The 15605-nt window shown below is 31.8% G+C and overlaps 1 protein-coding gene across 1 annotated transcript in view; it reads right to left on the reverse strand.

The window, feature by feature from the left end:
• Positions 1-533: 533 nt before the first annotated feature.
• Positions 534-15605, reverse strand: part of LOC134706680 (inter-alpha-trypsin inhibitor heavy chain H3-like) — a 29345-nt gene continuing 14273 nt past the window's right edge. Inside the window, exons 9-16 of the mRNA XM_063565879.1 lie at positions 8823-8999; positions 7706-7777; positions 5860-5934; positions 5354-5422; positions 4891-4965; positions 2263-2373; positions 1423-1731; positions 534-865 (exon numbers count right to left, since the gene is read on the reverse strand). Coding sequence (XP_063421949.1) covers positions 648-865; positions 1423-1731; positions 2263-2373; positions 4891-4965; positions 5354-5422; positions 5860-5934; positions 7706-7777; positions 8823-8999 — 1106 coding nt within the window. The 3' untranslated portion in view covers positions 534-647. The remainder of the gene's footprint in view (positions 866-1422; positions 1732-2262; positions 2374-4890; positions 4966-5353; positions 5423-5859; positions 5935-7705; positions 7778-8822; positions 9000-15605) is intronic.

Genomic DNA, 15605 nt, shown 5'->3' on the forward strand with positions numbered 1-15605 from the left:
ATTATCGGGACTTATTCGCTTAGAAACGGTTGAATATCGGTGCTTCCTGAACACTATCTGATTGTTGTCGTGATCAAATTATTTTTTTTACAAATTTTAATTTAAGTTTGAATTTCCATCCACGATTCACAGGATCTTGATCAGACTTTTAATAAATTTTAATCGGGAATGGTCCTGTCAAGAACGGTAGTAAAAATCGTGAATGTGTGACCCCAGCTTAATTGTGTATCTTGATTGTAGTTATTGCCACATCCAAGAGTTCGGAACTATATACGAAAATATATATGCTTGCACAAGTTTACTATTATGATGCACCTTGTTTTTTTGTGTTTGCAGAACATGTGGTGCCAATTCATTCGAATCCAACTATTAATTTGTGTGTAACTTATTAACGTAACCACCTGACTTTGGTATGCTGTATTCATTTTCCATTGTTATCTCGTTTGAAATATGATTGGATAGTTTGTAACAATTATTCCAGCTTTTTTTACTCGAACAAAATGTCTTTAATAATCCGTGTCCAAAACAAGTTCAATGAAATGACTTATATCAACAAACGTTATATTTATAGAAGTATTATTTACATGATATATGAGATATGCATTGTAATTGATATATTTTAAAGTTTCATATGGATTTCGTATAAATTATAACCATGTATTGACATCTTTTTGTTGAAATAAGCTTTTCCAATGTGGAATTTCCTTTTCTGGGTTGATTATGTACCAGCACGAGTCTGTTAGATATGAAGATACAGACGTAGACTTCAATAACTTAAAGTTTTTGACGGTGAACTGTTTTCCTTCATTCGGCTTCACATTCAACTCTAACCCAAAGCTTTCAATTTCCATTCCAACAAACCAACCTATAAATATATATAAAAGAAGCATGATAAACTTAAACATTTTGGGGCATAGTGAACACCTTGTAACACGTCTTCTACATTGCACAGCACATTTACAATTTCACACAAGCATATTAATATGTACTTCACAGAGAAAGACTCAGATACATCTTTATGCAGCCCGTAAATTGTAAGGTTCAACAATAATACTCATTAATTATAAGACGAAATGATTGATAAAAAATAGTGTTCAATTACCTTGCTATAGCTACTACATCTTCAAATTGCATGTGCAACAAAAGGATTTCCTCTGTATTACAAACTATATAAATTTTCAGTTACACATTAATGCGTGTGTTTTCCGGTCAGTTTTAGTTAAAAGGTACGCGTTAAGGTGTAACTGACAATTTATATAGTTTGAAATACAAAGGAACTCCTTTTGTTGCACGTGCATTTTGAAGATATTTTACAGAGACAAAGTAAATTATTTTTCGAACAATATACAATATCGAACATAGGAGAGCGATTTGAATATCAAGTATGATAATTGTTGTAACTGATATTTAAACAATTCTTACGTAATGGTCCCGTAGCATTAACGTTGTTACTTTGTCGTATGTAAAGATGCAGCTGTAAACCTAGTAACGGGTCTTTAGAAGGGGATACTGCAACTGTTAAATTGTAGGACGGAAAATCGGTCGTTGTTTTGTTCTTGATGTCATTCCATAGTTTTGTGACATTCGAAGTGGCATTCGATACTTTTATAATCGTAAAGTCCAAATATTGTTGTTCTGTTCCTTCCCGAAATTCCACAGCTTTTATATTTTCTATTTTCCTCAATTGATTTGTTGCCTTTTCAAAGATTATATGAAGTGCTTTTTGTGGCTCTGAAATTGACACATATATATATATATCAATATTAAAATTTTAAATGAGACTGACATTTTTGAGTAGCATATATATTGTTGCACTTCAAAATATTGAAAAGTTGTTTAAAAATGTGTACGTTAATGGAACTATTTTATATAAAGTATCAACTATTCCAATATGTTATGTAAGACCTTATACATGTTTATGTCTTAGAAATAAATCATTGATATAAGATATACAGTTTTAGTTATAAAGTAAATTTGACGAAGTGGTTGTCATTTGAAAGCTGCAATCTTCAATCCGTAGTTACAGGATAGCGATACCACCATACGCGCGGACACCGGGGTCTAGTTATAAACAGCAAAATTTAGGCAGACTGTTAAAATTATTATCTGATTTTGTACTCAACTCAGATTAAACGGAAGTTTAATTGAAGACACTTACAAATCTGTAAGAATTTATATCGTAGCTAAGTCTCTAGATTATTCAGCTATTTCAATTTACGCGAAATAAGTTTTGACTGATTTCAAATATTTCAAATATCTTACTTCTTGGACTGTATAAGAGCTGGTATCTTCCTGTGTCATTTGGACTTAGGTTCATACAGAGAGGTTCTGTTGATCCTTTCAGGTGTAAAAAGAAATTAGGAGATCGTTGATCTAAAAACAGAGGACAAATAATAAATTTATAACATATTTGGCATAACAAAAAGAAATTTGAATCATGTAGTTCTGCTAATGTAAAACATATAACAGTTTTAGGGTATACTCACATCCTATTAGTTTAAGGATATTAAGTCTTGGTTTGCGTAACGAATTCGAAGCAACAATAAAAGGTTATAACTATAAGGTTGACCTGTATCGTAATCATTTTTCGATATCAATAACTGTGCTTTAATATTCAAGTAATAACTTTCAGTGTAAATGTATCAAGCGATAGCTCTGTGAAATACGAAATGTTTTTCTTCAATAAAATATAATGCATTTCAAATATTCACTTCAAAATGGTGACACATGATATACAATGTATACTCGTCTATACTAAATGTAGTGACACATGATATGTACTCGTCTATACTAAATGTAGTATTAAGTAGACAGAAATTTATATAATTATATGAATGTTTGTTTTTTTACTTTTAAACTACTAAAGATGGTATTTTTTTTCGTTAAAAATAACAATTGAAATATTTCAGAGATCAATCTCAGTTATTAACAAAATTGTTCGTTGATTTTTCCAAATACATAACATTGAAATTGCACGCTGATCCTATCATTTTGTTATGGCTAGTTTTTTTTACAACTTAAAGCAAATTAGGTATATTTTACTGATACAGCAGAAGTAAGACATCTCATACACACTTGACTACAATTGTTATGTATCTAAAAGAGGGACGAAAGACACCAAAGGGACAGTCAAACTCGTAAATCTAAAACAAACTGACAACGCCATGGCTAAAAATGAAAAAGACAAACAGAAAAACAATAGTACACATGACACAACATAGAAAACTAAAGAATAAACAACACGAACCCCACCAAAAACTAGGGGTGATCTCAGGTGCTCCGGAAGGGTAAGCAGATCCTGCTCCACATGCGGCACCCGTCGTGTTGCTTATGTGATTACAAATCCGGTAAATAGTCTAATTCGGTAGGTCAAATTCATGAAAGGGAAGGGGATTGTAGTTACGACGTAAGGAACATATCCGATATCATTTGTGAAACGGTTATTCCATAACGGTCAACCAACTCGTGATGGCGTCCGTAAAATTTACGAAGGGATGATTTCAACTTCACCATTTGGAACTCTTGGTTTAATAGCTTCCTTGTGAGCAGTAACCCTCTATCAAGAAAATCATGATAGGAAATGCAAGCACGGGAATATCGTATCAATTGGGAGATATATACCCCGTATGCAGGTGCTGCTGGAATGTTGCTACTTAGAAATGGAAAGTTCACAATTGGAAAGCTGAAATCATCTCTTTTGTCGTAAAGTTTTGTCTTCAACCGACCCTCATTGTCAATTTCTAGATGTAAGTCAAGATGTGAAGCCGACTTAACTGTATCTGTAGTATCCTTTATCTCCAATTCGATGGGATAGATAATACAACATACGTGTACATTTTTTGTGTGTTTGCCTTTTTTTAGCATGTGATTTTTATTTTTTTTAAACGGTCATTTTAGTCCTAAAATTAACTGAAAAATGTGAACGTAAAAAAATACTTTTGTGTGAGTATATTTATTATTTAGATATTCTTGCATCCTAATCTGTTGAATCGTAAAATTCGAAGTTTTGTAAACAGGAAATTTATAAAAATGACCATATTATTGATATTCAACACTACTGGGCTGGTGATACCATTGGGGACGAAACGTCCACCAGCAATATGCAGCTACTGAACGATTCGAACACCAACTGAACAGTTCCTAATGGAATGCAAGCGTGATTCGTGTGAACAGTACTATATACACCGTAAATATAAACTAAATTATAACCGAAAGAATATTTTAATTTAATGATTTATTGTTAAGTCATTAAAGCTGTTCAGATCAAAATGATCCTTCACTTCAAAATTTGTTTATTTGTTTTCGGTTGCGGATCAAAATTCATAATATTCCTCTGAACTTGAAAGACAAAAAATGACGAAAACTTATTAAGATGTCCCCTTATTTTTATTATTTTATTTATTATGTCTGTTTAATTCACGCATCGTTGTAAATATAACGGAATTAGATGAGACTGCCGTACAAAGTTAGAGCTTTAGCGCTATAAAACCAGGTTCAATCTACCATTTTCTACATTTGTCGGGAATACGACAGTTGTTGTCCATTTGTTTTTGATGTGTTTTGTCGTTAGATGTTGCCATGTTATTAGGGACTTTCCGATTAAATTTTCCTCGGAGGTCAGCATTTTTGTGATTTTACTTTTTACTTTGATTGTAGATAATATTTCAACTGATACACATATAACTAGAAATCGTGACCAATCTGTTGATTTTATTTAGTATTTTGTAAAAAGAGAGCACGAGAATTTTGCATCCCGGACCCAGTCTTGTAATCAATTTGAAAATTTAACTGTTTATATACTATAATTGCTACCGCTGTCATCATTTGATTTATATTGTATGAAGGCAGAATTAACAAATTGTACGTTGCGTAACAATAATAAACAGGTACCTGGAATTAAGACAGATCCTTTAGAGATAGTGGAAACGTCAAGGGAGGTATCTGTCGTTGGTCTAAGTGTCTTAGCTGCAAGAAAAACAACAACATTATATTGGTTCTTAGATAATAATTTCTGACTTGTAAATTTAGAACAATTATGCATGAATGAGGGGAGACAAAAAGTGTGACCAATAAATCAATCTTATAAAGGCGAATGTATTGCAAACCTTTTCATGCTAATTCTATTCAAAGTAGATGCAAAAACAAACTGATACAAATATAACTAGAAATCGTGACATGTCTGTATATTTTATTCTATATTTTGTAAAAACAAAGGTCACGAGTTTTGCATCCCTGATCCAGTCTGGAGAATTAATTTTGAAATGTGACTGTTTATATGCTATTGCTTAATTGTCATCATGCATTGATATTTGGTTTAAACACGTTATACATTGCGTAAAAAAAAAATAGGTACCTGGAATTAAGACAGTTCCTTTAAAGATAGTTGAAACGTCAAGGGTGGAATCTGTTGTTGGTTTTGTTGCTGTAAGAAAAACAAACGAATTATATTGGTTTTTAGATAATAATTTCTGACTTGTAGTTTAAATTTTAATTATGTTTTGATGGGGATGGCAAAAAGTGTGATCAATTTAATCAATCTTTAAAAAGTGTGACCAATTTAATCAATCTTTAAAAAGTGAATACATTGTAACCCTTTCCATGCTACTTCCATAATTAGGTTTCGGTTGAATAATAAAACTGATACAAATATAACTAGAAATCGTGACATGTCTGTTTATTTTATTTTTTATTTTTCAAAAACAGAGGAAACGATTTTTGCATCCCCGATACCAGTCTGGTAATCAATTGAAAATTTAACTGTTTAAACACTTTTGCTTATTCTGTCCTCGTTTCTTGTTTATTTGGTGTTGACAAGAAATAACAGATTGTACGTTGCGTAACAATATAATATATAGGTACCTGGAATTAAGACAGTCCCTTTAGAGACAGTGGAAAAGTCAAGGGTGGTATCTGTCGCTAGGTCTATTGTCGTAGCTGCAAGAAAAAAACAACAGAATTATACTGGTTATAGATGCATGTAATAATTTTGACTTGTAATTTTAGTAACAATTATGTTTTGATGGGGGATGTCAACAAGTGTGATCAAATTAATCAATCTTTAAAAAGTGCATATATTGTAACCCATTTCATGCTACTTCCATACTCAGGTTTCGGTTGAATAATAAAACTGATACAAATATAACTAGAAATCGTGACATGTATGTTTATTTTTTATACTTTTTTTTTTTGCATCCCCGATCCAGTCTGGTCTCGTTTTATGTTTATTTTGTGTTGACGTTGACAAGAATTAACATATTGGACGTTTCTTAACAATAATAAATAGGTACCTGGAACTACGACAGTCGCTTTAGAGAGAGTGGAAAAGACAAGAGTGGTATCGGTCGTTGGTTTTATTGTGGTAGTTATAAGAAAACATTATATTGATTCTTAGATAATAATTTTTGACTTGTTGTTTTAGAACAATTATGTATTTATGAGGGGTGGCAAAAAGTATGATCAATAAATTAATCTTTAAAAAATAAATATATTGCAACCCTTTCCATGCTACACCCACACACAGATTGTATTTGATTAAAAAAAGTAAATATGTTTCTTTTCCAATATAAAAGATACATATTGCTCAGATGCCGAAATAATATATATGTAGTCGTTTGATTTGATATTTAACCGATATGTAGATATAGGAAGATGTGGTGTGAGTGCCAATGAGACAACTCTCCATCCAAATAACAGTTCTATTCCCGATTGTTAAATTTTGAATTAGTGTGTATTCGCACAGTCTTAAGTACGTCTGAGTCAGTGACAACCCTACAACAGATGCATCCATCGGATCGCCATCAATGATGGTGATACATGACTGTGTACATAATGTAACAGGAACAGGAACAGGAACCCCTTCATACCTTTAAATCCAGCAAACGTGAATAATGTTTGAATTGCAATTTTTTCTATGAATTTAGTTAGAATCTGTACAACTCTTTTTTTGACAATCGTTGTCTATCTTCGTGGTATATTTCATTTCGCTCATGAATATAGAAATAGCATTTATTTAAGAAGAAAAAAACTATGCCAAAGCTGTTATTCCTGTTCTTTGTGCACCAATTTATTACAATTATAAGTTATTAATTAGTACTCTTACAGGTTAACATTAAGTAATGTATATGCAGATCACGGTTCATTTAAGATGTGATCTTTCAAACCCGTATAAAATCTTTTTGCAGTCATCAAATCAAAATATTTTTTTTGTCTTTTTGTAATGCGTTAATATCGTTTAGTTTTAGAATTTACATCAATAATAAAAGGTTAGTGTCCCATATACTTCCGAGACCCATTCTTTGTACTTTAAACAGTTTTTTGGAAACATTATGCCTTATGGTGAATAGAAGAGGAACGAAAAATACCAAAGGGACAGTCAAACTCGTAAATCTAAAACAAACTGACAACGCCATGGCTAAAAATGAAAAAGACAAACAGAAAAACAATAGTACACATGACACAACATAGAAAACTAAAGAATAAACAACACGAAACCCACCAAAAACTAGGGTGATCTCAGGTGCTCCGGAAGGGTAAGTAGCATTTATGTTGATCAGCTAGTAAACCCAACTCAATCATTCTCAGACCATCACGACATGCCAAGTTACTTTCCTTTTCATGGAAGGGAAGCACTGTTTAACTACCACAAGATATTTTATACATATAAAAAAACAAGTAAACACAAAATATAATAAAAAGGAATAAAAACCTGCACTCATTGGATTCTTTGCGATACCGCCTCCTCCGCCTCTGCTAATGCCATTAACACGACTTTTAAAGACTGTGTAAAATAAATATCTAAGTCGTTTAAATATACATTTAACTATTTTGAATTAATTTACAGGACAGTACTTCTTGGTAAAAAAAAGGCTGCAAAAAAGAGTTTTATAAAATAGAGACGTTATTCGACACTACATCAATAAATATTTGACCGTACGATACATCTGTGTATAAAAGAAAGCAATATGTTTTGCCATCCTTGATCTTATGATAGCAGACTAGTCGTTTTGTCTGTAATGGTATTGATTGTGTCATTTTCTCTATTGTGTCTTTTCTTCGATAAATCAACTGAGTACTAATTCATATGGCGAATCATGCATGCACAACAAATGTTTACCCCTTTTTTTTAAATTTTAGAATAAACGTCTATAGTAACTTAAAGAACCATAAAAAATTAGCATAACTTTAAGACCCATAGAGTTAGAATAACTAAAAATAGAAGAAATTAAAAGAAGATAATAAAATAAAGAATGCTTTAGATTGGTATTTAGAATAAGATTTAAAAACATAATGCGAACTTGGCATTTATACGAAGTATGAATGCAGTATAAAAAAATACATATCTTTAATAAAAGATCTTGTTTTTAAATGTTTAACTTGAATGTGTACGTCCGTCGTGAATGTGTCGCATGTCAAGACGTATACTTATAAAATGTACAAAACCCCACCAATGTTAAAATTAAATGAAATATATAAAATTGAAAATGAAAATGGAGAATTGGTCAGTTTGCGTTGCTTATTCTGTTCTGACGTTGAACTCAGACTTCTTCAAATTGAGTTTTACCGTGGTATATCTGTGTGATTGTTTATTCTCAATGGGTAAAGGTATAGGTGGAGGTTGTAATCTCATTAAACATATTTAACCCCCATCGAGTTGTTGCGCCTGTCAGGTATTTTTGCTTTAATATGTTTCGAAGGGTAGTGAGATGTCTATTTTCCATGAAATAATAAGTGTTTGTGTTGAGGAGACAGCTTAAGTCCGCTTCCGGGTGCGGTGCAATAACTACACATCACAAATGAAAGAAAAACATCTTTCAGATAAGTACCTGGTCTCATAAAACGTTTTGAGCTTAAACTTCTTCCTCCTCCGCCAATGCCACCGCCAACTGCACCTCCAAAATGTCGACTACTTGGTTGAAACTGTGGTACAGAATTCGAAGCGATTCCTATACGTTGTTGAAAATTTCGAAAAATAGGTGGACCACTTGCAGGACGTTGAGAGACTGAATAAATAACAAACACAACGTATTATGTTGACTCCACCTTTAACATCACATATAGACGATTGTCTCATCGTGTTGTTTTACAAGACATGTATTAATTATTCATACTAGTTTTTATCAATAATGTTTTTTCTAAATTTTGAAATGAAATGAAAACTCATACGATTTTTCTTTGAAAGCTTTGTATATATCGAAAACTAATATGAATTCAACACTTGCATCATCACTATATTTTAAATAGTTTAAGAATTTCATTCGTGAAATAGTAGGTGTCAGGTAGTGAGTTACATTTAATGAAGAAGTACCACAAACGTTACTGGTAAGTGTGTTACATTTAATGAAAAAACACCACCAACGTTACTGGTAAGTGTGTTACATTTAATGAAGAAACACCACCAACGTTACTGGTAAGTGTGTTACATTTAATGAAAAAACACCACCAACGTTACTGGCAAGTGTGTTACATTTAATGAAGAAACATCACCAACGTTAATGGCAAGTGTGTTACATTTAATGAAAAAACACTACCAATGTTACTGGTAAGTGTGTTACATTTAATGAAAAAACACCACCAACGTTAATGGCAAGTGTGTTACATTTAATGAAGAAACACCACCAACGTTACTGGTAAGTGTGTTACATTTAATGAAGAAACATCACCAACGTTAATGGCAAGTGTGTTACATTTAATGAAAAAACACTACCAATGTTACTGGTAAGTGTGTTACATTTAATGAAAAAACACCACCAACGTTAATGGCAAGTGTGTTACATTTAATGAAGAAACATCACCAATGTGACTAGTAAGTGTGTTACATTTATCATGAAGAAACACCACCAACGATACTTGTAAGTGTGTTACATTTAATGAAGAAACACCACCAACGTTACTGGTAAGTGTGTAACATTAGATTTAGAAACAAAACCAATGTTACTGGTAAGTGTGATTCATTTAATGAAGAAACACCACCAACGTAACTGGTAAGTGTGTTACATTTAATGAAGAAACATCACCAACGTTACTGGTAAGTGTGTTATATTGAATGAAGAAACACCACCAACGATACTGGTAAGTGTGTTACATTTAATGAAAAAACACCATCAACGTTACTGGTAAGTGTGTTAGATTTTTTGAAGAACCACACAATCGTTACTGGTAAGTGTGTTACATTTAATGAAGATACACCAGCAACGTTAATAGCAAGTGTGTTATATTAAATGAAGAAACACTACCAATGTTACTGGTAATTGTGTTACATTTAATGAAAAAACACCACCAACGTTACTGGTAAGTGTGTTACATTAAATGAAGAAACACCAGCAACGTTAATGATAAGTGTGTTATATTAAATGAAGAAACACTACCAATGTTACTGGTAAGTGTGTTACATTTAATGAAAAAACACTACAAATGTTACTGGTAAGTGTGTTACATTTAATGAAAAAACACCACCAACGTTAATGGCAAGTGTGTTACATTTAATGAAGAAACACCACCAACGTTACTGGTAAGTGTGTTACATTTAATGAAGAAACATCACCAACGTTAATGGCAAGTGTGTTACATTTAATGAAAAAACACTACCAATGTTACTGGTAAGTGTGTTACATTTAATGAAAAAACACCACCAACGTTAATGGCAAGTGTGTTACATTTAATGAAGAAACATCACCAATGTGACTAGTAAGTGTGTTACATTTATCATGAAGAAACACCACCAACGATACTTGTAAGTGTGTTACATTTAATGAAGAAACACCACCAACGTTACTGGTAAGTGTGTAACATTAGATTTAGAAACAAAACCAATGTAACTGGTAAGTGTGATTCATTTAATGAAGAAACACCACCAACGTAACTGGTAAGTGTGTTACATTTAATGAAGAAACATCACCAACGTTACTGGTAAGAGTGTTATATTGAATGAAGAAACACCACCAAAGATACTGGTAAGTGTGTTACATTTAATGAAAAAACACCATCAACGTTACTGGTAAGTGTGTTAGATTTATTGAAGAACACCACCAACGTTACTGGTAAGTGTGTTACATTTAATGAAGAAACACCAGCAACGTTAATGGCAAGTGTGTTATATTAAATGAAGAAACACTACCAATGTTACTGGTAATAATGTTACATTTAATGAAAAAACACCACCAACGTTACTAGTAAGTGTGTTACATTAAATGAAGAAACACCAGCAACGTTAATGATAAGTGTGTTATATTTAATGAAGAAACACTACCAATGTTACTGGTAAGTGTGTTACATTTAATGAAAAAACACCATCAACGTTACTGGTTAGTGTGTTACATTAAATGATGAAACACCACCAACGTTACTGGTAAGTGTGTTACATTTAATAAAAAAAACACCACCAACGATAATGGCAAGTGTGTTATATTAAATGAAGAAACACTACCAATGGTACTGGTAAGTGTGTTACATTTAATGAAAAAACACCATCAACGTTACTGGTAAGTGTGTTACATTAAATGATGAAACATCACCAACGTAACTGGTAAGTGTGTTACATTTAATGAAAAAACACCACCAACGATAATGGCAAGTGTGTTATATTAAATGAAGAAACACTACCAATGTTACTGGTAAGTGTGTTATATTAAATGAAAAAACACTACCAGTGTTACTGGTAAGTGTGTTACATTTAATGAAAAAACACCACCAACGATAATGGCAAGTGTGTTATATTAAATGAAGAAACACTACCAATGTTACTGGTAAGTGTGTTACATTTAATGAAAAAACACTACCAATGTTACTGGTAAGTGTGTTATATTAAATGAAGAAACACTACCAACGTTACTGGTAAGTGTGTTACATTTAATGAAAAAACACCACCAACGATACTTGTAAGTGTGTTATATTAAATGAAGAAACACTACCAACATTACTGGTAAGTGTGTTACATTAAGGTAGCACAATACAAAGATTTTTTTACTTCCAATCACTAACCTATGAAAGGCTGTAACTTTCTTATGAATGCATAGAAAATAATAAAAGAGGTATATATAGATAGATAAAAGATTAATCTTTTAAATGAATGCAATATTTTGATTATGCAATCATTATGTAATCAACTATTATGCAATTAGTGGCAAAATCTGGGTAAGTTCACTTGAATGAATTTAGCTCTTTCGTCTCTTTAAATATGCAGAAAATTTTAACAAAATCTTATTCAACACATCATGGGCTTCAAAAAGGTGTCTCAGATTGTCTCTATCGTATTCCATTCTCTCATAAATCTCTAATTAGTGTAAACATCCTAACCACATAAAAGAAGATAATGTTTAATTAGGTGTAAAATTTGTTCTATACATTCTATCTGAAATCCGAGACACTCTTTTGTAGATAATGGCCATATGAACAACATATAATAAAATCAACCCTCTAGGGATACCTATGCAGAAGCTAATTACATTTGAAAGTGGAAATTTGGTGAAAAATATTTTAGACACAGTTAACCTTATAATTGGTTACGTAATTGTTGCATAATATTAAGATTGCATTAATTTGAAAGAGTAATCTGTTAGCTATCCAAAACTACCACTTTTATACATTTTCAAGCATTATTAAGAAAGTTACAGCATTTTAAAACTTGGGAGTTGCAGTTGTAAAATCTTTGTATTGTGCTACCTTAAATGAAGAAACACAAGCAACGTTAATGACAAGTGTGTTATATTTAATGAAAAAACACCACCAACGTTAATGGCAAGTGTGTTATATTAAATGAAGAAACACTACCAATGTAACTGGTAAGTGTGTTACATTTAATGAAAAAACACCACCAACGTTACTGGTAAGTGTGTTACATTTAAATAAGAAACACCAGCAACGTTAATGGCAAGTGTGTTACTTTAAATGAAGAAACACTACCAATGTTACTGGTAAGTGCGTTACATTTAATGAAAAAACACCATCTACGTTACTGGTAAGTGTGTTACATTAAATGATGAAACACCACCAACGTAACTGGTAAGTGTGTTACATTTAATGAAAAAACACCACCAACGTTAATGGCAAGTGTGTTAGATTTAATGATAAAACACCACCAACGTTACTGGTAAGTGTGTTACATTTAATGAAAAAACACCACCAACGTTACTGGTAAGTGTGTTACATTTAATGAAAAAACACCACCAACGTAACTGGTAAGTGTGTTACATTTAATAAAGAAACACCACCAACGTTACTGGTAAGTGTGTTACATTTAATGAAGAATACCATCAACATTATTGGTTAGTGTGTTACATTAATGAAGAACACCACCAACGTTAATGGCAAGTGTGTTACATTAAATGAAGAAACACCAGCAACGTTAATGACAAGTGTGTTATATTAATAAAGAAACACCACCAACGTTAATGGCAAGTGTGTTACATTAAATGAAGAAACACCAGCAACGTTAATGGCAAGTGTGTTATATTAAATTAAGAAACACTACCAATGTTACTGGTAAATGTGTTACATTTAATGAAAAAACACTATCAACGTTACTGGTAAGTGTGTTACATTAATGAAGAACACCACCAACGTTACTGGTAAATGTGTGACATTTATCAAGAAGAAACACCACCAACGATACTGGTAATTCTAATGCAACTTGAATGTAACATTTTTTTTCATTGGCTAAAAGTTGCCGTCAATTCCACAGTTGACCAGGCGTAACTAAGGATGGCCCCGCCATTTTGAATTGACGAATCAGCAATTGTTTGATTACTACCATATAATCGAAAATAAATCAACACCTACCTCGGATTCGCCGTTTTGATGTAATTTTATCCGAATTTGAAGCATACAGGTAACGTAATATCCTCCAGTTTGTAATTTTTCATTTGTATGACTTAAGATATAGCCATGACGTCTTTGTGTCAATATCAATCATGAAGTTCCGCGGATTTTTTTTTATTTGACAAATTTAGACAATTTTTCAAGTTTTATTATACTTTTTTCTTTTTGTAATGCACTTGAATCGGAATAACAGTACTGTAGTTGAAGAGTTGCCACCGTCAATTTTAAGTTGACGGTCGCAAATCTCCGTTCTACGCGTCGCCAGTAAAACTGCATTTGAAACCGTCAAATCTACAATTGACGGTGGCAACTCTTCAACTACAGTACTGTTATTCCTTAAGTGTGTTATATTTAATAAAGAAACACCACCAATGTTACTGGTAAGTGTGTTACATTTAATAAAGAAACACCACCAACGTTACTGGTTAGTGTGTTACATTTAATGAAGAAACACCATCAACGTTACTGGTAAGTGTGTTACATTTAATGAAGAAACATCACCAACGTTACTGGTTAGTGTGTTACATTTAATGAAGAAACATCACCAACGTTACTGGTTAGTGTGTTACATTTAATGAAGAAACACTACCAATGTTACTGGTAAGTGGTGTGTTACATTTATAGTCCAGTCAATCTAGCATAAATTTGACCATAACCTGAAAGTAATTGCAACAGAAGATTTTTAAGTTTTAATCGTTAGCATTATACCCCAAATATACACAGAAAAAAGTCCCATAAAATCTAACTTGAGGAAGACTAAAAAAATCACCATTTAAAATTCCTATGGAGATTTGTATTGAAAAGGGAGATAACTCTTGCAAAACAGGTAGAAATATCAATAAAAATTGATACAAAATTATAACTTTACCGCTTCTATTCATCAGAATGTATTGATTCTTGATTGTTTAGCGGTCTTTACAGTATAACAAACAATTTTAAAGGTGTTTTCATATATTTTATCAAGCTACAATCTAGATTTCGTAATTCATTAGTTCACCATTTATTGAATTTTTCAACATGTCAAGGTAAAGAATCTCAAATTTAATAAAAATAATTAAGCATGTATTCTTCTTTTTGTGGTTTAAAATTTCTTTAGATAATTGAGTTGCTGAAATAATATAATATACAGATATAAACATTACCAAATTTTCACATTATTTTTTCAAAATGGTTACAAAGCTTCAAATTTGCAATTTCTTTAATGAAAAATGCACGAAAAAAATAAAACTACCCATGACACTTCGGTTTTGTACATTTCATGAGCAGAAGATTATATAATTCAGTCAAATACAAACTTATAACCTCATCAGAATATCATACTTAAAATAAATTTCTAGAGAAACAACAAAAAAATGACAAAAAAAGACTCATTTTTGTAAGAGTTATCTCCCCTTCCAATGTTAATTTCCATAGGAAATTAAATATGCTGATTTTGAGTTTTCCTCAAGTTAGATTTTATGGGACTTTTTTCTGTGTATATAAAGGGCATAATGATTTAGATTAGAACTAAAACATTTTCTGTTGCAATTAGTTTGAGGTTAAATCTTAGTTTGACTGGACTATTAATGAAGAAACATCACCAACGTTACTGGTAAGTGTGTTTTATTTAATGAAGAAACACCACCAACGATACTGGTAAGTGTGTTACATTTAATGAAGAAACACCACCAACTAATACTAATATGTCTGCACCAGATTGGCATTGATCAAATAGTTATTATTCAATGATGCTCGAAGTGAAAATATCTTTAAAAAAATCAAAATCTAAAACAAATGTTAAGAGATGATATTGT

The sequence above is a fragment of the Mytilus trossulus genome, chromosome 1, assembly GCF_036588685.1.
Source record: "Mytilus trossulus isolate FHL-02 chromosome 1, PNRI_Mtr1.1.1.hap1, whole genome shotgun sequence".
NCBI classification, from domain to species: domain Eukaryota; kingdom Metazoa; phylum Mollusca; class Bivalvia; order Mytilida; family Mytilidae; genus Mytilus; species Mytilus trossulus.